The sequence below is a fragment of the Astatotilapia calliptera genome, chromosome 16, assembly GCF_964374335.1.
Source record: "Astatotilapia calliptera chromosome 16, fAstCal68.1, whole genome shotgun sequence".
Taxonomy (NCBI): Eukaryota; Metazoa; Chordata; class Actinopteri; order Cichliformes; family Cichlidae; genus Astatotilapia; species Astatotilapia calliptera.
In genome coordinates, this window is record NC_137437.1 from 25,628,252 (window position 1) to 25,649,115 (window position 20,864).

General features: G+C 38.7%; 1 protein-coding gene across 4 annotated transcripts in view; it reads left to right on the forward strand.

Moving 5' to 3' along the window:
- The first annotated feature begins 5,948 nt into the window (after positions 1 to 5,948).
- The window catches only part of epha3 (eph receptor A3), an 89,214-nt gene continuing 74,298 nt past the window's right edge, over positions 5,949 to 20,864 (forward strand). For 2 of the 4 annotated variants that reach the window (XM_026145864.2, XM_080291168.1), the window contains exons 1-2: positions 5,950 to 6,164; positions 13,597 to 13,661. In XM_026145864.2, the coding sequence (XP_026001649.1) occupies positions 6,071 to 6,164; positions 13,597 to 13,661 (159 nt within the window). In that variant the 5' untranslated portion in view covers positions 5,950 to 6,070. Of the gene's footprint in view, positions 6,165 to 13,596; positions 13,662 to 20,864 lie in introns of all 4 variants that reach the window. The other 2 variants (XM_080291169.1, XM_026145863.2) reach the window with 2 other exon arrangements.

Consider the following 20,864-nt stretch of genomic DNA (forward strand, 5'->3'; position numbering starts at 1 on the left):
AATGCTAAACTTTTCAAGTAAAGAATTTTAAAAAGAGTGGATTTGTTTAGGAAGTGGAGTGCACTGCCATCCAGGTCTCATTTGGCATAGTTATAAAACCTGTCTTGGGGGGGTGGGAGGCATGTGTGTTGGGGTGTGCAGAAGTTTAATCCTAGCAGATGGAGGAGGATTGGTATCCAAGACAATACTGGCAGAAGGAACGCTATAGGGAGTGAGATGGGAGTAAGGACGCTGTCCTTCAAAGGTTGAATAAAACTGGTTCTAATATGAACACATTGTTGTATCAGGACAGAGCCGTCTCCGCGTAGCCCACAAAACACAACCCTTTCATTCACTTGAGCTAATTATCTCAAGCAGTATTTGGCCTGAACTCTTATGTTGCAACACCATGAAATGAGTTTATTATTACAGTAAAATTAGTGATCAAGTGCTTCACAGGAGGGTTTTCTTTTCTTTTTTTCGCCTGTGGAAACAATAGATTTTTCACATATGAAGCCAAAACAGCTTTTCAGTTTGAGCACTCCTTTATGATTATAAAATCATAAAGGAGTGCAGAAGTAAATATAATTGGATTAGTTATGGATTCATATTCATTAAATTTCAAGTACATGTATCATCGGGGCAGTTTTAAACATTTACAGCCAACTCCTTGAATGTCTCCAAAACACAGTCGAGGCCGTGCGTGTGTGTGCATATGCATGTGTGTGTGAGAGAGGGAGCAGAAAGAAAAAAGTAAAAGGAGAGAGAGGAAACTTTCTTTCTGAGTTTCAGAAAGAAAGTTTCTGTCAGCATGTTTGGATTTTTGTGTCTCCTCGTGACAAAACCTCAATGCCATCAAGGAGACCATGTTGTTTCCTCGCTCTCTAATTACCGGCTCTTATGGTCTAGCCTTGTTTAGTTGTCCTACAGTAAATAAACCCTTATGTCAGACTGTTTAGTTTCGAGCAATTCTTTAGCTAAATATGCTGCCAGGTGGGACTGAGTTTTTGTGTACATTCTTTTAGAGGAAAAAAGTATCCACATGTATGTCACTGTGTTCCTTGTTGCTAACGTATACGGTAGACATACATGAGTAAAGCTGTTAGCTGTAGCAAATTCATGACGGATTTGCTTTCCCAAGGGAGAATCCTCAGGCATGTGGGAAGTTATGTGTTTGTCATTTTGCTAGTTAATTAGTTTGAAATGGTCTGTACGCAACAGCAACACAAGCCGCTCTCTGACAGTTTACGTCTGTATAAAACTTAATTGCATCAGCAAATTATTTTGAGGAAAACCAATTACTTTTTTAATGAATCTAATAACAAAATTCCTTTAACTAACATTTTCATAAAGCCACACATATGCATCAGTAATATATTCATTGACAATATCTCTTTTTACATTTGTAGAAACTTAAGAAAAACGGAATATATTTGAAATCTTTTGTCATCTTTCGGCTTGGTTAAGCTGTGAGAAAGATGTTTATATTGGCCCAAGGCATGTCTTATTTATTTGATATTTAAGATTACATTTATTTTCTTAAACATGAAGTGTTTTTGTCTCGCAAATCTAACCACTGAGGGAACTCCCAGGTTTCCTTGTTTGGTGAGAGTTGTGCAACTTGTGCACACCTGACATCCACTCCTTATCACCCCCTGCTGACAACATAACATGCCAATGCGTTCATTCACATAACAAGGTTAACCAGCCAGCAATTATGTTGCAACCAAATGTAATCATAAGTGAAAAAAAAAGAAAACAAAAAGTAGGGAACAGGTTTGACCAACAATACCCACTTTGGCTATGTAGTCAGAGAAAAGAGGTGAGAAAGAAGAGGAAAGACAGAGAGAGGCGGGAAATAAAAATAAACCATTTCCACACGGTTTCATTTACAAGTAACTGTTTTTTTTTTATTAAAAAAGTTAAAAACTAGCAGAAATTCCTTGTCTCAATAAAAGGTAATTGAAATGTCATGTCTCAAAATACCGAAGGAAAGACAGAAAGGAAGGAAACTTTTGCACATGTTTACTTTATATGGGATTAAAAAATGCATAAGTGCTTCAGAGGGTTAAACACACCAGTTCTTTCTGTCTTCTTTCTGATTTTTTCTTTTTTGGCATCATTCTGTAACTGATCTCAAACCAGGAACATCCCCTGGACAGTCCAAAGCATTCGCTTGCAGCAATTTTACAAGATTGGGCTGGAAATTGTTTATATGTCTTAAGCAATACTTTGAATAGAGCAACATAGCGTTGCACTGCAGTATTGGTCCTTTGATTTTAGTTAAAGACTTTTTGTCTAACACTGGTTTTGTGCTACATGAGTGGACACAGATTTAACCGATACTTGCACCAAAGCAGAAACAAGCCAGTCAAGAGTCATGCAGGAAAACATAGGAAATTAATGATAAACTGAAGAGCATGCCGATTTCTGCAAGAGCTCCATATAGTTTGAGGTTTTGTTGATGGGAACTGTTTATTGACAGTGTTAACAGAGAACAATAGTCACATTTAACAACCAGTCTTTTTCCTATTTATATCAAAACAAACTCACGAAACAACTGAAAAATCTGCCCCAACATGATTTATAAATTTGGCCTTGTCACCCCCACCCACTAAAGTGTGACAGTAGAGGACATGATCATGAGTGGATGTGGAAAGACGCCTTGCTCTGCTTCACTCTGTCATGGCTGGTCATTCAGACTTATCAGAGCCATCTCTCTCTAAGGGTAAGAGTGGGGGGATTTACCACATGAACCATAACCCAATTATTCATTGGTGCAAATCCAGGAAATGGAGGGGCAGTTGGGTTTTTGTTTAGTTGTGTAGTTAGACACACTCAACTGAACACATTCTTCATACGATAAGAGTGAATGCTCCATGTGTGATGCTGTAATTAACGTCTTTTCCCAGCATAAAGATTTCCTTTCCTTGATCTTAGATCACAGACGTTCACGGGGAATTGGTTGCATCTGTGAAAAACACGAAGGTTTTTGTAATCAGATGCTTCGACTCCCTTTAATCAACTTTTAATAAATTTGACACCATCAGCAAATTCAAGACGGGGAATAATCCTGTCTATACTACGTTGTTTTCAGTACATTCAAAGAAATATTGCACCTCCATTCAATTTCTGATAGCAAGCTGACACATGGTACTGTCGAACAAATGTTACTTTAAAAACAAATATTAGTATTTCTCTTTAATGGATGCATAAAATTTTTTAGTTGTGTTCTTCTAGTCCACATGAGTATAATATTGTAAATAATCCTTCTAAGAAAATAAAAGGATGGGGGGGAAAGGGTGAAAAGTTGTGGTGCTGGCAATGGTAAGAAAGCCTCCGTGGTATGATGTTTGGTGTGGGGAGGATAGTGTTACATGCCAGCAGCCTGCTGGCTTCTCCTCCTGCTGTACGCTGTGCGTATGGAGGAATGTGCCGTCTGAGAACCACAGGGAGGAAGAGAGTACTGACAGCAAGCAATAATCACAGTCAGCTTTTCTGTTTGTTTGTTTGTTTGCATGTATGTTACTGCATAAGAAGGCCAAGTCTTGGAGGCTTCAAAGCTGCTTCTAAAAAACATCTGTTCTATGAGTTTGGAACGCTAAAACAGCCTTGTCAGAGCACATGATGACTTACAATTGCGGCTTTAAATCAATATTTTCCTCCATCTCATACTGGATTGTTCCACTGGCAAGAGTTCAAGATGGACAAGCGCTCATTGAGAAGGGGGGGGGGGGGGGATGCTGGAGTGGGTAGATGGGAGGCACCCATTGCATTCTTTCAATTCACCACAATCAGAAACAGATTTCCAGCAATTAGTCTGAACTAACTTGCAGGTTTATTGACTAAAAACATAGTGACAGTGCCTCTCAGACGACCAAATGAAAACGATAACTACTAATTGTGTTTGACTGTCAGAATGAAGATCCTTTAAATGCCAAGTTATAATCTTAGTCACTTAGAACTTGAATTTGTTCACATTCTTTTCATTCTAATGGGAGTTTGCCATTTTTAATTGTGCTCTTTTGTGGCAGCAGTGACTTTGGTGTCTAAAAGAAATAAAATCCTTTCCAGATTTGAGTATAATTCATCTAATATTCTACAAACATGCAGAATGAAAAAAATAAAAGGAGATTCTGCTGTGAAGCTAAAGCCTGTAAACTGTGAGCCCAGAATGACCATCCTTTGAATTGATTGCTAGCTGTGGGGCCTCTTGTATTAATCTCGTTCAGTGTGTAATAAGTGAATTAGTGGGATGTAGAAGATGATGTATGACAAAGGCTGGCATGTCTAAAACCTGCTGTAAATCCACATGCCACAGTCACTTAATAATGCAGTCAGAGACCTCCTGGCATCATTCTTCACTGTATCCATTGACAACCTGAAGCTCATAAATTTCTCTGGTGGTTTTTTAAGCTGACTGCTAAGTTATTATTGTTTCTAATATTTAGGTTAAATATACTGCAAACTAACAACTGATTTACCGAAGGATGGTTTAACATCCTACAAGCTACATAACTCACTGAGCTCGACAGATGGCGAAATTAAAACTGCTGTCCTTGATTTGCAGGATTGTGTTATATATGCAATAATTTAATGGCGCAAATGTTATTCTAAAGCTGTGAAATCTGTAGGTTTGTTGACATCACATTTAGCTGTGTGTTCAGTGGTTTGTTTTAAAGTTTAGTTTAATTCAGTGACTCCATATTATTATCATTACTTCAACTGGGTACTATATTCCTTAGCAGCCTTATTTGTAAATTAAACCTTCAATAGAGGCTAAAACAATATTTATTTTTATTTGATTTAAGATGAATGTATGACAGGATAAAAGATATTTCATCAGTAAACTGATAAAATGATTTATATTCACAAGCAGATATTTCAAATCCAAGTGAAGCGGCATTGTTTCTCTGTGTGTGCTATGTCCTTTAACTTTTCCCATACATCACAAGCCTTCAACCCCCCACCACAACAGCTGGCGTCTCAGCAAGTGCCATGACGTTACACTGCCACCCCAGCCTTTCAGTATACGTCAAGTATTGTGGTGTCAGGGGCCCCTAATGGCCTTCAAAGTAAAATGCAGACAGTAGAACGAAATACACATACGACATATGTCCTTCAGCACAAAGATAAATAAAATTTCATCCTACTGTGGGTGAGTATTACAACATGGAAAACAGTATAAACAAATAGGTATTTTGGTTCTTCAGAATTATATGTTTATATAGTATGAATTATAGGTTAAACATAGCTAGAAGCTTAAATATAATATAAATTTGTCAATGTTATATTACAAAACAGCCGCATAATATGACAAAACAATTGTGTTTGTACCCTTATTTAATAATCCTGTGTGACTCACTGTTCTTTTGCACTTTTGCAGTGCTTTACAGTTTTTGCCAAAGCAGGATTGACACCATAACATCATACTGTTGTCTGCCCCAGTTTCCAGTTTAAAAACAAGAGGTCACTAAAAGTCAAAGCTTAAACCAAAACGAACAAATAAATTAAAGTATGGCCTTTAACCACAGACTTTATGTTATTTATATATTTAATAAATAAATAAAGTTTCTCATGGTGCTTATGTGGCTTTGTTTAAACACGGGCTCACACTGCATTTTCATTCATAATAGTAACTGAGCCAAATGTAATCCATTATGATCAGATATTTTGGGAGAGAATAAACACTCTTTAAGTGTAAGGAAAGATTTGGTAAAAGAAAACATAGTGCAGACTGTTGTTTCTAGATAAACCCATTACGTTTATCTCAGCCCCTGCTCTCCATTCGAATTGATTCATGTTACAGATTTCGGTGAAATAGACGATAAAATACGCTGAACTGCTGAATTCGTCATTCTTTTTCTTTCTTTCTTTTTCTTTTTTAAAGACGCCTGTGGTAGAAATTCTAAAATGACCTGTGATGAACTTGAACGCTGTTTTGATGTATGTAAGACTCTGTAGGACCCAGCGGAAAACTCCTCCAACCGGAGGGAGACGGAGCAAGAGAGAGTGAGAAAGCTGAGTGGGGAGAAGACGTTCCCAGATTAGTCAGTGGCTTCATGGAGTTATGTGTCTCTGATCCGCCGCCATGGATTGCAATCCGCGATCACTCCTTTTCGTTTTACTTCTTTTGTTGTCCTGCGTTATCCCCGCGTTTCCCGTCTTCTATCCCCCCAATGAAGGTAAGGGAACTCAGGCTGCGGACATGTGTGTTTGTGTGTATGTGCGCACTTGTGTTTATGTATGAATGGTGCGCTACGGCACGTATCGCGGTCAGAGCTGTGCGCTCGTCGAGGGCTTACTGTCTAAATTATAGTCTCAAAAATCAAAGGACTATCCAGAGCGAATCACGGTGACACCGGACATCACCGATAAAACTGGATAAGATCGCCAGCAGATAGTAATAATCAGAGAGTAAACTTGAATCCAAATCCGAACAAGCCAGACAAGGTAGCGCGATTTCCGATAATTTGGCTAAGATGACTTAATAGTTTTCAAATAGAGATGAATAAACTAAGTGATGTCGAGACAGCTCCCAAAGACGCGTGATTGTGGGACGAATGGACGTAAAGAAACTCCGATATTTGTGTTTATATGAGATGTGCGTGTCTGTCTGTTTTACCCAAGAATCCATTTGGGGTAGACGCCCCAGTTACTGGGTAACTGTGAGCTTAACTCAGTTTTAAGGCAATAAATAGAATATGAGAATATTCGCATAGTGCGTAAAAACGTGGCTGCTTTTTTAATGGGTTCGACTCGAATAAAGATTAAGTCTATCTTTGTGATCATGTAAATCTGCAGTTTCACGACTTTTTTAAAAGTTGCATTTAAAGCCGATTTCATGATAAATGAGCGACAAAGACGTTGCACTTTATCTCTCTTTAGGTCTTGGTCGCTTTCTAGGCGAATATAAGCTTGTGGCAGTATTTTGAAGCCGGGGCAGAAAAAGGCTACGGTAGACACGTCCACTAGCAGCACAGTCATTTATTCAAACATATGAAACTAAACTACAAACAATAAAGAAAGGGAAAAAAAACCTTTACACAACAGAGGGAGATTTGGTTTGAACTTTGTAAATTATTGGTTTACATCCTGACATCTTTAAAACTTTAACATGTTCGGGTCAAAGTGTGTGTATGTGTGTGTGTTAAGCAGGGGCAGTAAATGCAAATGCACTCTGAGGATGAGCTCCAACCCTTAGCACTCCACAAGAGACAGAAAAAAATGTAATTGAGTTTATTTTTAATGTCCAGTTCTCTGTGGTTTATGTCACATCAAGTAAGGGATAATGTTTAAAGTTATTCTGGGTAAAAGTCCGAAAGAAAAAATGAAAAATGAGTCTGTAAATGTGAATAGAACCTATTAACACGATAGCCATCTAAATGGTGCTTTATGTGAATTATCAGCACAAAGGTCTCAGTTTAGGATATCCAACAGTTTAAACCTTAATGGCGAGAAAGTAATGGAATCCGTCCGTATACTGTAGATGTTTCAGTTTACACCACAGTAATTGAATGTTCAGAGACAAACCCACCCCGTGTAAACTTCCAGATCAAGGCTGATGTTGTTGGAGAAGTTTGGAAAGTTTTGGACGTTAGTTTGTAGGTCACGCCAAAGGATCTGTTTTATAATCCAACGATTATCAAACTAAAAGTTTCACTTGTCGCGCACTTAATAAATGAATTAATTCATCAGGCCAGTCACATTTCAGTGGATTTTCTTCTGACCCTATAAGTTTTGTGATTTCTTTTAAGCCATCAAGCCTAAAATCAATGTTTTCTTAACGAAAAATGTTTGTGGAATGTAAACCATTCATTTGATGCAAAAAAAAAAAAAAAGACTGTCCCCTTTTTTATGCACAGCATTTGGTGTCTGGGAAATATATCTCCTTAGTTGTTAACGCAATGCAAGAGAGCATACGATTTAATTTATGGTGTTTGACACGAAGGCATGGGTCGGGAAAATGTGCAGTTCTGTGGTGAAGCAAAAAAAAAAAAAATAGAAAAGAGTCAAAGCCACCCAGGCCTAATGCAAATCCACATATAAGCATTTGATTGAAAAATAAGACTGGTGAAGTTTTAGTTTGGCTCACGATGGTAAAAAAATAAGCAAATACACATTGACCCTAAAAAAATACACACAATTCTACTGGTAGGAGTGTGTTAGTATTTTATTGTGCGTTTGGAGGAAAGGGAGAAAGTGAGACGATACAGAACGCGGAGTGAGTGGGGCGGGGGATAATTTAAGAGTTTAGGATAAACGTGTAATTTATACGAGTGAATATCAGAGAGAAAAGAAACGATGAGAAGACACACACACACACACAAACAGATAAACTAACTAAACAGTTTGCATGTTAGCTGGAACAGGGAAAGTGTCAATACAATGAAGAAATCAGGCAATTATGTTCGCCCTCCAGAGTCATAAATCAGCCAGAGAGTGTCAGTATCGAGCTGCCTCGTCTATACAGCACATTGTATAGAAATTCATATAGACTTGTACACCACAAATATGAAGACGACAAAGACGTTTTGAATCACTTAAGCGCTGTTTCTCCGGTTCGGGTTAAAAGTTAAACAGATGGAAACACACGTCTGTTTTGGTCAACTTTGACAGTCCTCACGATGAAAGAGAACTCATATCGATCATTAATTTCTACAAGTAACAAAGTAGAAAAACATAGTAATTTACTACAAACCTTAGAATGAGGTCCACACACATTTTTTTCCGTGACACAAAAGAAAATCAGAGGTATAATCACAGAGTATATATGCACTTAAAGGGCTTTCTTGGATCTTTCTTAATCTTTATTTAGATCATAAACTTTTGCTTTAAAAATAAAGCAGACAATAAACACGCTGGAAAGCTGTACCAATTTTGAAAATACTGATTTTCATAAACATAATGTGACGAATTCGAAGACACTCTTTTTTCATGATCTTTTACGTTGAACTGTAGGTCACTGTTTACACGACCGAAACATAACGTCACTTTTACAGGCTTTATTTTTTATTTCACGCCAATAAGTTGAAGGTGATCAAATCTACCCTGGCGCAGAGATTATAAAACAGTCCACTTGACCATGGGGGGCTGTTTGTACGTTTAAAACTCGATGGCCATAAAAACATCTTCTGTGACTTCGCTGACGTCTTACTGTAGTTTATATAAGCTATCAGTAAATTAGGAAATGAATCAAGTGCGTTATAACAAGTAAAGGGGAAAAAAAGCATCAGTATAGAAAAGAAACCTCAAGTTTAAAAGGATGACGACAAACTTATGATGTTTTCCTCGCGTCTGTACTTCGTTGAATTTTCCGTCTCCGCACCGCACCTCAGCAAGCATTTTTATTTAATTTTACTGTGTGGTTTTCATTAGGTCTTAATGATCCCGTAAAACTTTAGGAAAAGTTTAAGGAAATACAGAGAAACGCCTCAGTAATAGATTTCAGCGGAGAGGATTCATTTTCACTTTGAGAAGCCTTTGAGGAGACTTTGTGCTGACATTAGCTATCCGATATCGTTTAAATTCCACATAATTAGAAGAAAAAAAATATCTAAAGTTTCGAAAGTCATTAGTTTCTATGATGTGGTGCAGCATGTCCTTCTAGGTGGTGTAATGCTGGCTCGCTGCGGGACGTCCGGAGGCCTCTGGTATTTTTAGTCGGCGTTAGGGAGGCTTGGCCCGGAGAGCCCGGCTCAGCAGTCCCGCTGGGGCTGATGTGCGTCTCAGAGCGATGGTACTTTTCAGAGGGGATGGAAATGTGCGCAGACGCAAAATACCCCTCACTCCCGTCCCCATGTATTCTAAATGCCTATATTTATATGTGTATGCTGACCGAAGGGTGTCATCCTCATTTTAACGTTTTATCTTCAGAGTTAGGCGAAAAAAATCCGTATTTAGGGAGACTACATGTGTAGATATACAGTACGTGGTCATGGTGTGCAGGAGTGCTCTATGCCTTTATGTCTGTGTAAATTATATGAGAAAGAAAGAAAGAAAGAAAGAAAGAAAGAAAGAAAGAAAGAAAGAAAGAAAGAAAGAGAAATGGGAGCAGAGGGGCTGGGCAAGCAGCAGCAACATCAGACAGAGCGACTCTGCTCTTGAATAATTCATAATGGGAGGTGAACACTTCACCCTTTAACACAGACACAAGTCGCTTGCTTTGCCTGCACTGCGGCCTGCCAACCTTCAGATGCATGGAACCAGGCTGCAAAGCATCATCCACTCTTTCAAATAGCAGATATTGATAGATAAGGACATGTGTTCTATGCTATTCTATTATGGAGGAAGCTGATTCTTTGGTCATGCCCCTCTCCTTAGTCTCTGACTGACTGACTCTTCTTTCTCCCCTCTAACATCAGCTGTGAAATATGTGGCTGCAGTGGAGAACTATTTCATGAGATTTTTGTATTGTACAGTTATTATTTTCATCTGAGCCGTTACTCATGGTAACACTGGCATCAGAAAAAGTACCCTTTCTTGCTTTGTTTGCTACAGTGTTCAACACATAATATGCCAAGCGATATAGGTCACCAGCAAGTGAAAAAAGGATGTCTTCCATTCCTCGGGGCTAGGGTTATGAGTGTGGGCGTTTGATGGTGACCTTAGTTTGCTTTATATATTGATTCACCTGTTTCTACCTCTGTGATGTTTTGCTCCCTCCCAGACAGGCTGGCTGAGTTTGCTATTAATACTCGTAGTTCCCGTTTAGAGGCACTCCCTGTTGGGGCAGGGGCTATATGCTTGGCTGACGCTAGCTTGCTAACTGACTGTGTGTGTGTGTGTGTGTGTGTGTGTGAGAGAGAGAGAGAGAGAGAGAGATTGAGCGAGAGAGTAAAAAGACTGTCAGCAAATGTTGATGTGTGCACTTGTGTTTGCTTGAATGCGCATGTGTGAGAAAAACTGCACGTTTTGGTCAGGTTCTACAAAAAATGAATGCATACAGTAGATGTGCGTGTCCATGTCCAACTACATCATGTGCTTGCAAACGCTTTCCTTTGGAGGATTTCATGTGTTGGCATCATTTGACTACCTCTCAGTATATAGCGTTTTTTGTGTTTCAGAGTATCTCAGTTCTTCTTGCTTCTTAGTTGAGGATGCGTCCTTTGTGTTTGTTGTGCTTTGCATGTATTTGTGAACGTACATGCATTTGTGCGCATGTGTGGGTACTGATTTCTTCAGCCAAGTGCAGCTGGAGGGGGCTTTTTACTCCTGCGATATGAGAGCTGTCTAATTTTCTGCTCTCAAATTCCCTCACTCGGCTCAATTTGAGTGTTGGGCTCGGCTCGTTGAGAAATGTAAATTGGAAGCAATGGCCCTGGATGCTGAGCTGCTATTATCTGACATGAACAGATAGCTTCATTAAACTCTAATATGAATGTGTCCACTGCCACTCAACTGGCTCAGCGGTTTAGCATGACTGCAGCTCAGGTGAACATCTATTGTGTTTTGAGTCCAGAATAATAAATCTAGGTGTTTGTGTCTGCCTTTCTATGCTTCATTTTAAGGTCCTTTTATGCCACATTGGCTGATGTTTACCTGATAAGTCTGAAACAAAGAATCACTTCCTTCTCCAACTTTTTCTGTAGTACAAAACAACAACCCATTCACAGAGAAGTGAGATCGCTTCTTCTTGCAAATTTAGATCCCGGTGCTTGACAGGGGTAGATTGTGTTTGACTTAAAAGGCTTCCCTGTGAGCCAGCGGTCCATCATGACTTGATAAACACTTGATATGTGGACATTCTTGCTTACTGAAGCCTTGCACAGGAGAATGAAGGAAGAATGCATTCTTCATATTCTCACAGTGAATAGAGTTACAGCTGCAGGGCCTCTACTGCACTGCTGCTTCACTTTGCTGTATGTGTCCACTTGCGTTGCTAAGTGTTTGCTACTTGTTTGAGTGTTCAGAGCTGTCGACTGCTTTGCTCTCAACGGGATAAGTAAAAAGAGGCTGAGTCAGTGTTGCTGGAACTGATGAAGTGTATTGCTCTTTTTTTCTTTATAATAAATGGTTGTCTGTCCTTTACTTTTTTACCAAATTCACATAATCCTAAGCTACATTTTCTATTGCACAGTAACATATTAAAAGTATAATGTGTCCCAATTTAGCCCACTGTAGGTTTATGTGCTTTTTTTCTCCACCATACCATTGCTTGTCAGAAACATTATATTTAAGCATCCTATTTTTCCTCAGTACTGTTTGAAAAACAGGACTAAAAGGGATTAACTGTAAATAATTTACGTCATGAACACCACCAAAATCTTTTTGTGTATTTTATTCTAACTACATAAATTGTTGTTTGAGGTGAGAGCACTAAGCTTTATTAGTCTGAGCTTTGTGTCGCTAGACAGAATCTATTGCCAAATTGCTCGTGACAGTTTGGTTGCTGAAGTGGGGCATCCTTTGAGCATAAAGCTGCCTTCACATTCCTCACTCCATGTGTCATGACCCATGCTGACAGTTGTATTCAATGACAATTATTCACTCCACAGCCAAGTGTATACACTAAGAATAGAAAATGCTTCAGCTCCTTTTAAGATACTCTGTGTCAGAGTCAATTTGGCCATCACATCTACTATTCACAAGTGTACTTCTAATTATGTTCTGTGGAGGTAGGCAATAAAAGCGCTTTCATAAGTAATTTGTGACTTCAAAACTTCTGCACAACAGACATAGTTATTCGTTCGGTCCCTTAAATTCCATAATTTGAATCCTGTTTTGCTAAGCCAGAGCCTGCACTTGCATGATTTAACCACTGAAGCTCCTTGTCTTATTTGTCCTCAGTCATATTTCCTCTATTAGACATGGATCCCCTTCTGCTGCTTGATGTGTGTTTGAAAAGAACGAATTTCTGGCAGGAGACACACTTAAAACTGTTTTTTTCCATTCATTCTGGATTGGATTTATATTTTGATTTCAGTGTGGCCAATTGAATTTCGGACCACCTCTGAAACCGGTGATTGCATTTGAATTTAGATCCAATAGAGTTTTGCTTCACCTGGTTACACTCTATTTTCCATGGATATGTGTGTGGGTCGGTAGAATGGGGGTCAGATGGGTCAAAAGAAAAGTCTTTAAAAAAAGAAAGAAAAAAAAGGAAAAAAGACATCTGGTGGTTTTTGAAAAACTGACTGTACTTTAGTTCAGTACCTTTTCAGGATATTTTCATTGTTTGCCCAGTGAAGTTTTGATTTGATGCCTTACAAAGCAAGGATACAAAGCCTACTTTATTCACTTACCTTCAGAACAAGGATGTGTTGGAGAAGTGAGGACAATTTGACCAGTCTTAACTTTCTTCTCTCTTCCAAGAGCCCCTTAAGTGTTAACACTTAGTTTTAGAGTTAAATCGGTTTAGGGACGGGTAGGCTAAGGGTCTAGGGAATGGGTTATATCAATGAATCTCCTCACAAAGACATCAGTACAAGTGCTTGTGGTTGTGTGTATGTGCATATGTCTGTGTGTGCGTGGGGGGCAGCTGAGTAAATAGAGTCATGATCAGTGCTTGAGGTTGGTGAATCCTCCTGTGGGATTAGATAAAGGCTAATTGGGGCTAACAAGGGCTAGACACTCATATGTTTTCTTTGTTTTTCCTCTCTCTCTTCCTCACCACAGTCAACCTGTTAGACTCAAAAGCAAGCCAAGGGGAGTTAGGATGGATTTCCTACCCATCACATGGGGTGAGTATCTTCCATCTCTATATTTACCCACATCATGCCTGAATATGTTTGCATTTAGGAGACAGATCCAATAACATGAATTGAATGTCAGCTTCAACCGTGAAATCAGCTTTTTCAGATTTTTGTCGTTCTCACTATGCCGTGTTGAAACAATCATCCAATGACGATTAACCCACTTTTTTAGGCATTTTGTTCATTTTTTTATCTAGCAGGGTAAAGTATTCAGAGCTCACCATACAATCATACTGCCTGTATATGTGTTTGTGTTTTTGAATACATGTATGTATAAATAAAGATTAAACATGAAAAAGCATACATTTTGGACTTTTGGTCCAAAAACATCTGCAAAAGAATTCCAGATTTACTTCCAGCCTCCCATTAACAACTCAGATAGCGTTTAACAGGAAATTCCATCAAAAGCTGACTTGTTGCACAATGTGATGTTGCCATGTTAGTATTGTTCCTACAGTATCTTAAATAATGGTGTTAAATGGCCATCACTGACTAGACACACTGTTCTCATGTCATACTTTTAATACCTTTGTTCCAGAAATCATGGGTTTATATAATCATCATCAAATGGGTTTATATTAACCCAAATCATATTTTTGTTTTCTTAACATCAAGTAGTTTTGGTGATTAAACCAAACAAATTACATCTCAGTTATGCAGGCCTAAACACTGGTCAATGACCCCATGATAACTAGCGGTCACTTGGAAAAAATTTTCATTCCCTGACTGACTGGCGAATGGTTGTGAGATGTAGCTTTGTGTTGTTTTGTGAAATTGGTCATGAACAGTGATGCACTGAAAAGGTTCTTGTGATTGCTTTGATCGCTACCACATTGGCGCGGATGCCAGTAATTTCTTTGGAAGATGATGAGTTGTCTGCAAAAAATGCACCAATTGCTTACGGAGAGGTTATGGAATTGTGAACAGTGCAATCGGAAATGGAGATGGTGTTCTCTGTTTCCAGTTTGTGTTGCACTTTTTTATGTCTCACTATCACTCCGTGGTTACTTAGTGAGTGTTTGTGGACAAGTTTCAAGTTTCGTTGCAAACGATGGGCAGTTGTGTCATACTGCTAGTCACTAAAGCAATCGCAAGGAAGTTTTTAGAGCACCCTTTTTGCGACCGATTTCAATCAGTCAGCAACTGCTTGCCATCCGGTTGGGAAATATATATTTATCCCTAGTGACCTGCAGGTTGACAAAGGGGTCATGTATCAACCTCTAGGCCTGTGTTGCTGAAGCCTACACAAGTATTGTGTAAAATTAACAGAATGTGACTGAAAACAAGCAAAAACATTAACTTCATCTAAAAATATTAACTCAACTTTGACTTTCATAAACACATGTGTTTTAATCTATTCATTTACCACAATGTCAACTCTATGTATTTTCTTCTATTGATAATACTTCTGCCCCACAGGGCTAATGGTGCTAGTGTTTTATGGCCTTATTCTCAGAGTAGCACAGCTAGGACATCACAGCAATCTGATAGGTCAGTTCAATCAGTCGCCATGGACCAACATTAATTTATAGTAGTATAAACAACACCCACCCACATGGCAATATCAAGTAAACCTTTGATTTGCTAATCCATAATATGCAACACTTCATTTTGTCTGTCTTTCATTATATTACAGAAACTACTGTAACCTTTTATCAAGCATTTTTCCAAGTTTGTTTTATCCATTAATGCAATTGAAATTAACAGGAGCACAAGGAGGAATCACATTAATATTGTTTTTAGTATTAGCATTATTTCATTGGATGTAAAAAAAAAAAGGTCATATATCAGTCTCTGCTTCTAAAATCCTCCAATGGGCTCTCGTTCAGTGTTTATTTCTCCAACTAGTTAGACTTCTGTGCCTCTGAGCAAGCCCACTGTCTCTCTCTCACACACAAACACACACACTCATTCACACACGCACACACACACTTCCTTCTTTCTCCTTTATTAAGTGTTAGAATTACTCCTTGGCAGTGGCTTAAGGTAATCCAGTCATTTGTTCCATTGAGCTGCCAAACCTTGTTTCTCTCGGCCATATACAGAGCTGGCACCAACAGAGCACTCGGTTTTTTCATGAGGTTCAACCACAATGAAAAAATTACCCAAAGGAAAAACTTCAGGTCCTTAAAATGTATTTAGTCAAAAGACAATTGCAACCTACACAACAACTGCATGACCAGCTGACAGGCCAGATTGATGTTGTGTTGATAGACATTATTCACATGTAAGCAGCTAGGGAAATACTCATTGATACAGCTATTTGATCCAGCGCTGGACACCAGACTTTTTTGACAGAGGTTAGGCAATTTGTGCAACCATGTCTGTTTTACTTCAAGTTTTTTGCTTTGACCAAGTTCAGATGAAGAGCGTGTGGTTATATAATTCATAAAAATGCTGCAGGAATGTGAGTCAATGTCATTGTTAAATGAGAATAACTCCAGAGAGATAGAGAAGGGAATGGGGGGAGGATCAAAAAGAAGGAGACTGATAGAGGGATGAAGAGAGAGGGGTGGGGAGAGGGAGACGGAAGCAGGGAGAGGAAAGGACAGGAAGGAATGAGGGAGAGAGAGTCACACACACAGAGATATTGCTGATGATCAAGTCCTCAAGGTGAATCATCTGTAATTACTCACGTCATCCACTGACTGCGCTCCGATAAGCAGAGTGCCCTGAGAGACTCCTGCTCACAAATGATTTCTCATAATGTGGCAGTGGCACTGAGCCCTCACTCCCTCCCTTTCTCACGCACACATACATACACAGACAAACACTCATTCACATTGATGGAGAGGCCGTGGCTATTGGCCTACCGAGACACAACGTGCTCCGGTCAGAACAAATTAAGAGCTTAGCCTCCCCAGGATGTTCACTCCAGAGCCACCGACTGGACTGATGAGTGCATGAGTGTGTGTGCGTGTGTGTCTGTGTGCGTGTGATCCAGATATACAGTTATCTGTCTTGGAAGCTGGCTGATTGCTTAGCAGTGTCCAGGGGGCTTAGCCCATCACTAAAGAGTGTTAAAGATTACATTCTTGCATGCTTTGAAAGCATTCTTCAGCAACAAACCAACACCCTAGACACTGGCTGTGCATACAAAATAGAATTAATGGATAATTACAAACTAAAGTCCATTCTTCATAAGAAGGGAGAATACAATGTCCTTTCTGGTTGTACTTGGAACTTAGATTCATTGTTTTTCAAATAAATAAAGTCGCTGCAGCATTTAGACCCAAAGTGTTTACCACAAGTTATAGCTTAACTCTAGTTTGATTTTCTGATTAAATACCAAGTTTATGTCAGTTATTTGCTACATGCTAATCAGCAAAAATAAAAAAGTTTAAAACTATTTATACAGTAAAAACATTGCCTTGTAATTGTTTTTACATGGGTTCAACAGTCTACATTACTGTGTCAGACTTTAGTAAAAGCGCAGTAACATTTGTATTGTTGATGATAAAGAAGCTTGACATCTGTAGAATAAAAAGCCAGTGCTCACAGTATGTGAACTTTGCTTATAGTGTCTGGACTCGCACAAAAATTGAACCAAAACACATTCACACCTCACATTCCAATTCTCAGGTCTGGAATGAGAGGGTGAGGTGACAGGCAAATAATAGCAGGGCTGATTATGCTTTGGGAACAGGCCCACCAGTCAGCCTACTCTTTCTCTTTCTCTATCTGTCTTCTTTCATTTTGACAACTGCTGTTTCAGCTTCTTTAATCATCCAAGTGCTTAAAAGCCCCCGCGAACTGCGTCTACTTCATGTGCAAAATCAGCCTGAGCAGATAAACTGCTTTAAAGGGAGAAAGAGAGCAAACCTATCCTTAAACAAGGATTAGTTTGGTAATGCAAGAGACCAGAGGTAAGGAGGAAGGGGGAGGGTAAAATGATTTATTGTTACTTTCGTGTTCCTGAGATAAGTTGGCACAAATCCTGAGGAGTTTATTTTATTACATCCTATTAAAAGTTGTATGCATTATACAACTGTACTGATAAGCACAGTCAGATTTTGTACTAAACCTCCCTAAACTATGAAAATCTTACACCTCGGTGTTACAAAGAAGCATTAGTAACGAGTAAACATATATTTTACCAGTGCAGTGAAGATCATGACATTTTTGAGGCAAGCGTGTCTTAAAAAATGAAAAAAGTAAAGAAAAAGAACATTAAGAACTTTGACAATTACAGTACTCACATTTTTCTTTCTTGAGTACTGTTTAAATATAAATGAACAGCATTTGTGATTCCAGCATCCCCAAACAATTGCCATCAGCTAGTCTGTCCTTGAACAAAACACAAACAATGATTCGTCAGGCAAAGCTCAGGGTCGCACATAAACAAGAGATGGGATGAATACAAGGAGGGATCACATAAACATTCAGGTTTTCCTTTGGCCGGACAGAGTGATGAAATATCCTCTATTTGATATGTTGCAGTTGTTGAGCCTGTAACCCCAAAGACCTCTGTGCTCTAAGCTTCTCGACCAGCATTTGTTGCAGACACTCCGGCTTTTAGGATCACCATCTCCAGCTGTAGAGATTTAACAGAACGTTTTAATTATAATTGTTTTCTTTTTCCGTTCAGTAATCTGATATCCCAAAATCACAAATAGCCAATTTTGGCAAATGAGTAAATAAAGAGCTTATTTTAAAAGTAAAAACCAAATTGTGAACCATTATGGTTTTGATTTTAACAGCAAGTAATTGTTTTTCTCCCGCAAATTAAGTTGAAATAATTATCAAAATCTTTAAATAAAAAAATATATTTTACATAACTTGATTAAACTGAATTATGCACTATGTTATAAATTATCTAAACTATAACATAATGAAACATTTGTTATGTTAAGCTCTTGTTGAGCAAGTTAGACTTGTGATAAGAGCATGATTGAGCTTGTTTTCTTACACTTAACAAGACTTGCTTTTAATGTATTGCTGCCCTTTACAAGTCCATATACTGGCCCATTAACTACCATTGACCTGAGTGTCTTTGAAGTGGATAAACTGGTGTGCTGACTCTGTGACTCAGAGATGTGCCTGTTGCTCTACTTATGTCCAGAGCAGATCAAGTTACCACACTTCATTTTACTGTCCCTTTAGCTACTTCACCTACAGCACAGATCAGAGAAACCAGGGGCAAGATTACACTGAACTTTGTCCCAGCTGTGACCATCAGGGGTCAGGGTCAAAGGTCACGTGGACTGCTGTAGGGTCCTAGTGTTGTTATATATCAATTAGAGGGCAGGGGGATGGGAGTTACACCCTCAACCCCTTGAAGAGAAACAAGGGAATAGCTGCTGACTAGATCTTTTTTTTCATCCTGACTGACATTCAGTGTTTCTTGTGTAGGTGGAAGAGCTTTCATGTATTGCAATGAGTGAGTAATAGCAATATTAGTGGAAATGTTGGGTCTAGAAACTCATGGGTACTGTGGTACACCTCCACTGACCCACACATAATGTAACAATCAACTAAATACGGATAATGATGTTAACATATTCTCTATTTCTTCTTATTTCTTTTTTACTTCTGGTCTAAAGGACAGAGAGTTGCAACTTAGAAATAAAGTGAAGTGATTCAAGGTTAGACAAGTTAACTCCCATGATGTAATATTTAGGGACAGTGATGGGGAGACATTTATATCCCTCTCATTTACTTTGGCAGAAAGTTGCTGAAGCTGAGTCATATTCTCATATAGCGTACTTAATGCACACATGCGCAGGCACATACAGACATATACTGGATTTGATTTGAAAACCTTTCTGTGTTTGTGTTTGGCAAGCTTCTCCATAAGACAGCTTACAGACTGCCATCAGTCATAGTTGCTTTAGATTAAGCCCAGTTTGGAGCATACTGGACGAGTATAAAAAGGAATGACACAAAGCTAGTAGCTCACACTGAGATCTGCACTACTGAGAATAAACAGGATTCACACAAAGGCTGTCTCACTCCAAACTCATTACACAAAGAACTGATGGTTGAACAGGGCAGTCTGTTACCTCATTGTAAAGTACAGTAGGTAGTACCCCTACCTGAAGGGGTACTCTATGAGCCTAACTTGAAGAAGAAGTACACTGTCTCACTGGACTTGTCACCTGTTAAAAAAAAAAAAAGGAAAATGGAGGAGAAGGCTGTTTGCAGAATGGTAGAAGTTCATAAACTGCTATATTTCATTCCTGTTAAGTTCAATTTAATTTATAATAATGCCAAACCACAACAACAGTCACCCCAAGGGACTTTATATTGTAGGGTAAAGACCCTCCTTTAATAGAAAGGAAACCCCAACAATTAGACGACCCCCTATGAGCAAGAAGTTGACGACAATGGGAAGGCAAAACTCCCTTTTAACAGAAACCTCTGGCAGAACCAGACTCAGGGAGGCACTGCCATCTGCTGCGACCTGTTAGCGGCAATGGGAGGGAGGACAAAAGACCCACTGAGAAAGAAATCCAGAGATTAATAGTAACCAATCTGGTATATTAAGTGGTGATAAAGACATTGTGAGTGAAAATAGGTGAGTAAAGAACAAACACTAGGCCTATTGCAGCGTAACATAGAACATTCAGGGTCACCTGATACAGCCTTTGTCCACAGTATCATCCTTTGTTAATCCTAAAAAATGTATAAAAAGTGAATAAACAGCAACTGAAAAAATGTTGATGTTTTACATGACAAAACCGTAGTTTTTCATCCAATTTTTGTAAAATAACTGTTCTTCCACTGTAATATTGAATGATATATGCTGTATTATGGGATTGATATGCTACAATTTACTCATATGCAGTATGGTTCTATCCTCAGCTTTAATCTTTTTTGTTGCCGTTCTTAGCACCTTCACTGGCACAAGTCACCCAATTTCATGTATTTTTAGACAGAACGCAAACATCTGTCACTTCTCTTTTAAGCAGGTCACCACAAAAAAAAGTTAAATTACTGGTTGAACTCTCCTGGCAGAAACACATTGCTTTAACCATGACAAAAAGCACACATCTATATAAAGGACAAGCATAATAGGATATATTATTATTCTCATGTTCACGGAAGTCTATTATCTTGTAAAATTTAATGTCAGCAAAATCATTAATCAAAGTGGGAGTCCTTGCCTTCACTTTCCTTTTTGTTATGTCAAAGTCTTTCAACATAGCTTTTTGCATGTCATCACATCATTTTTATGCTTCTGTTTAAAGT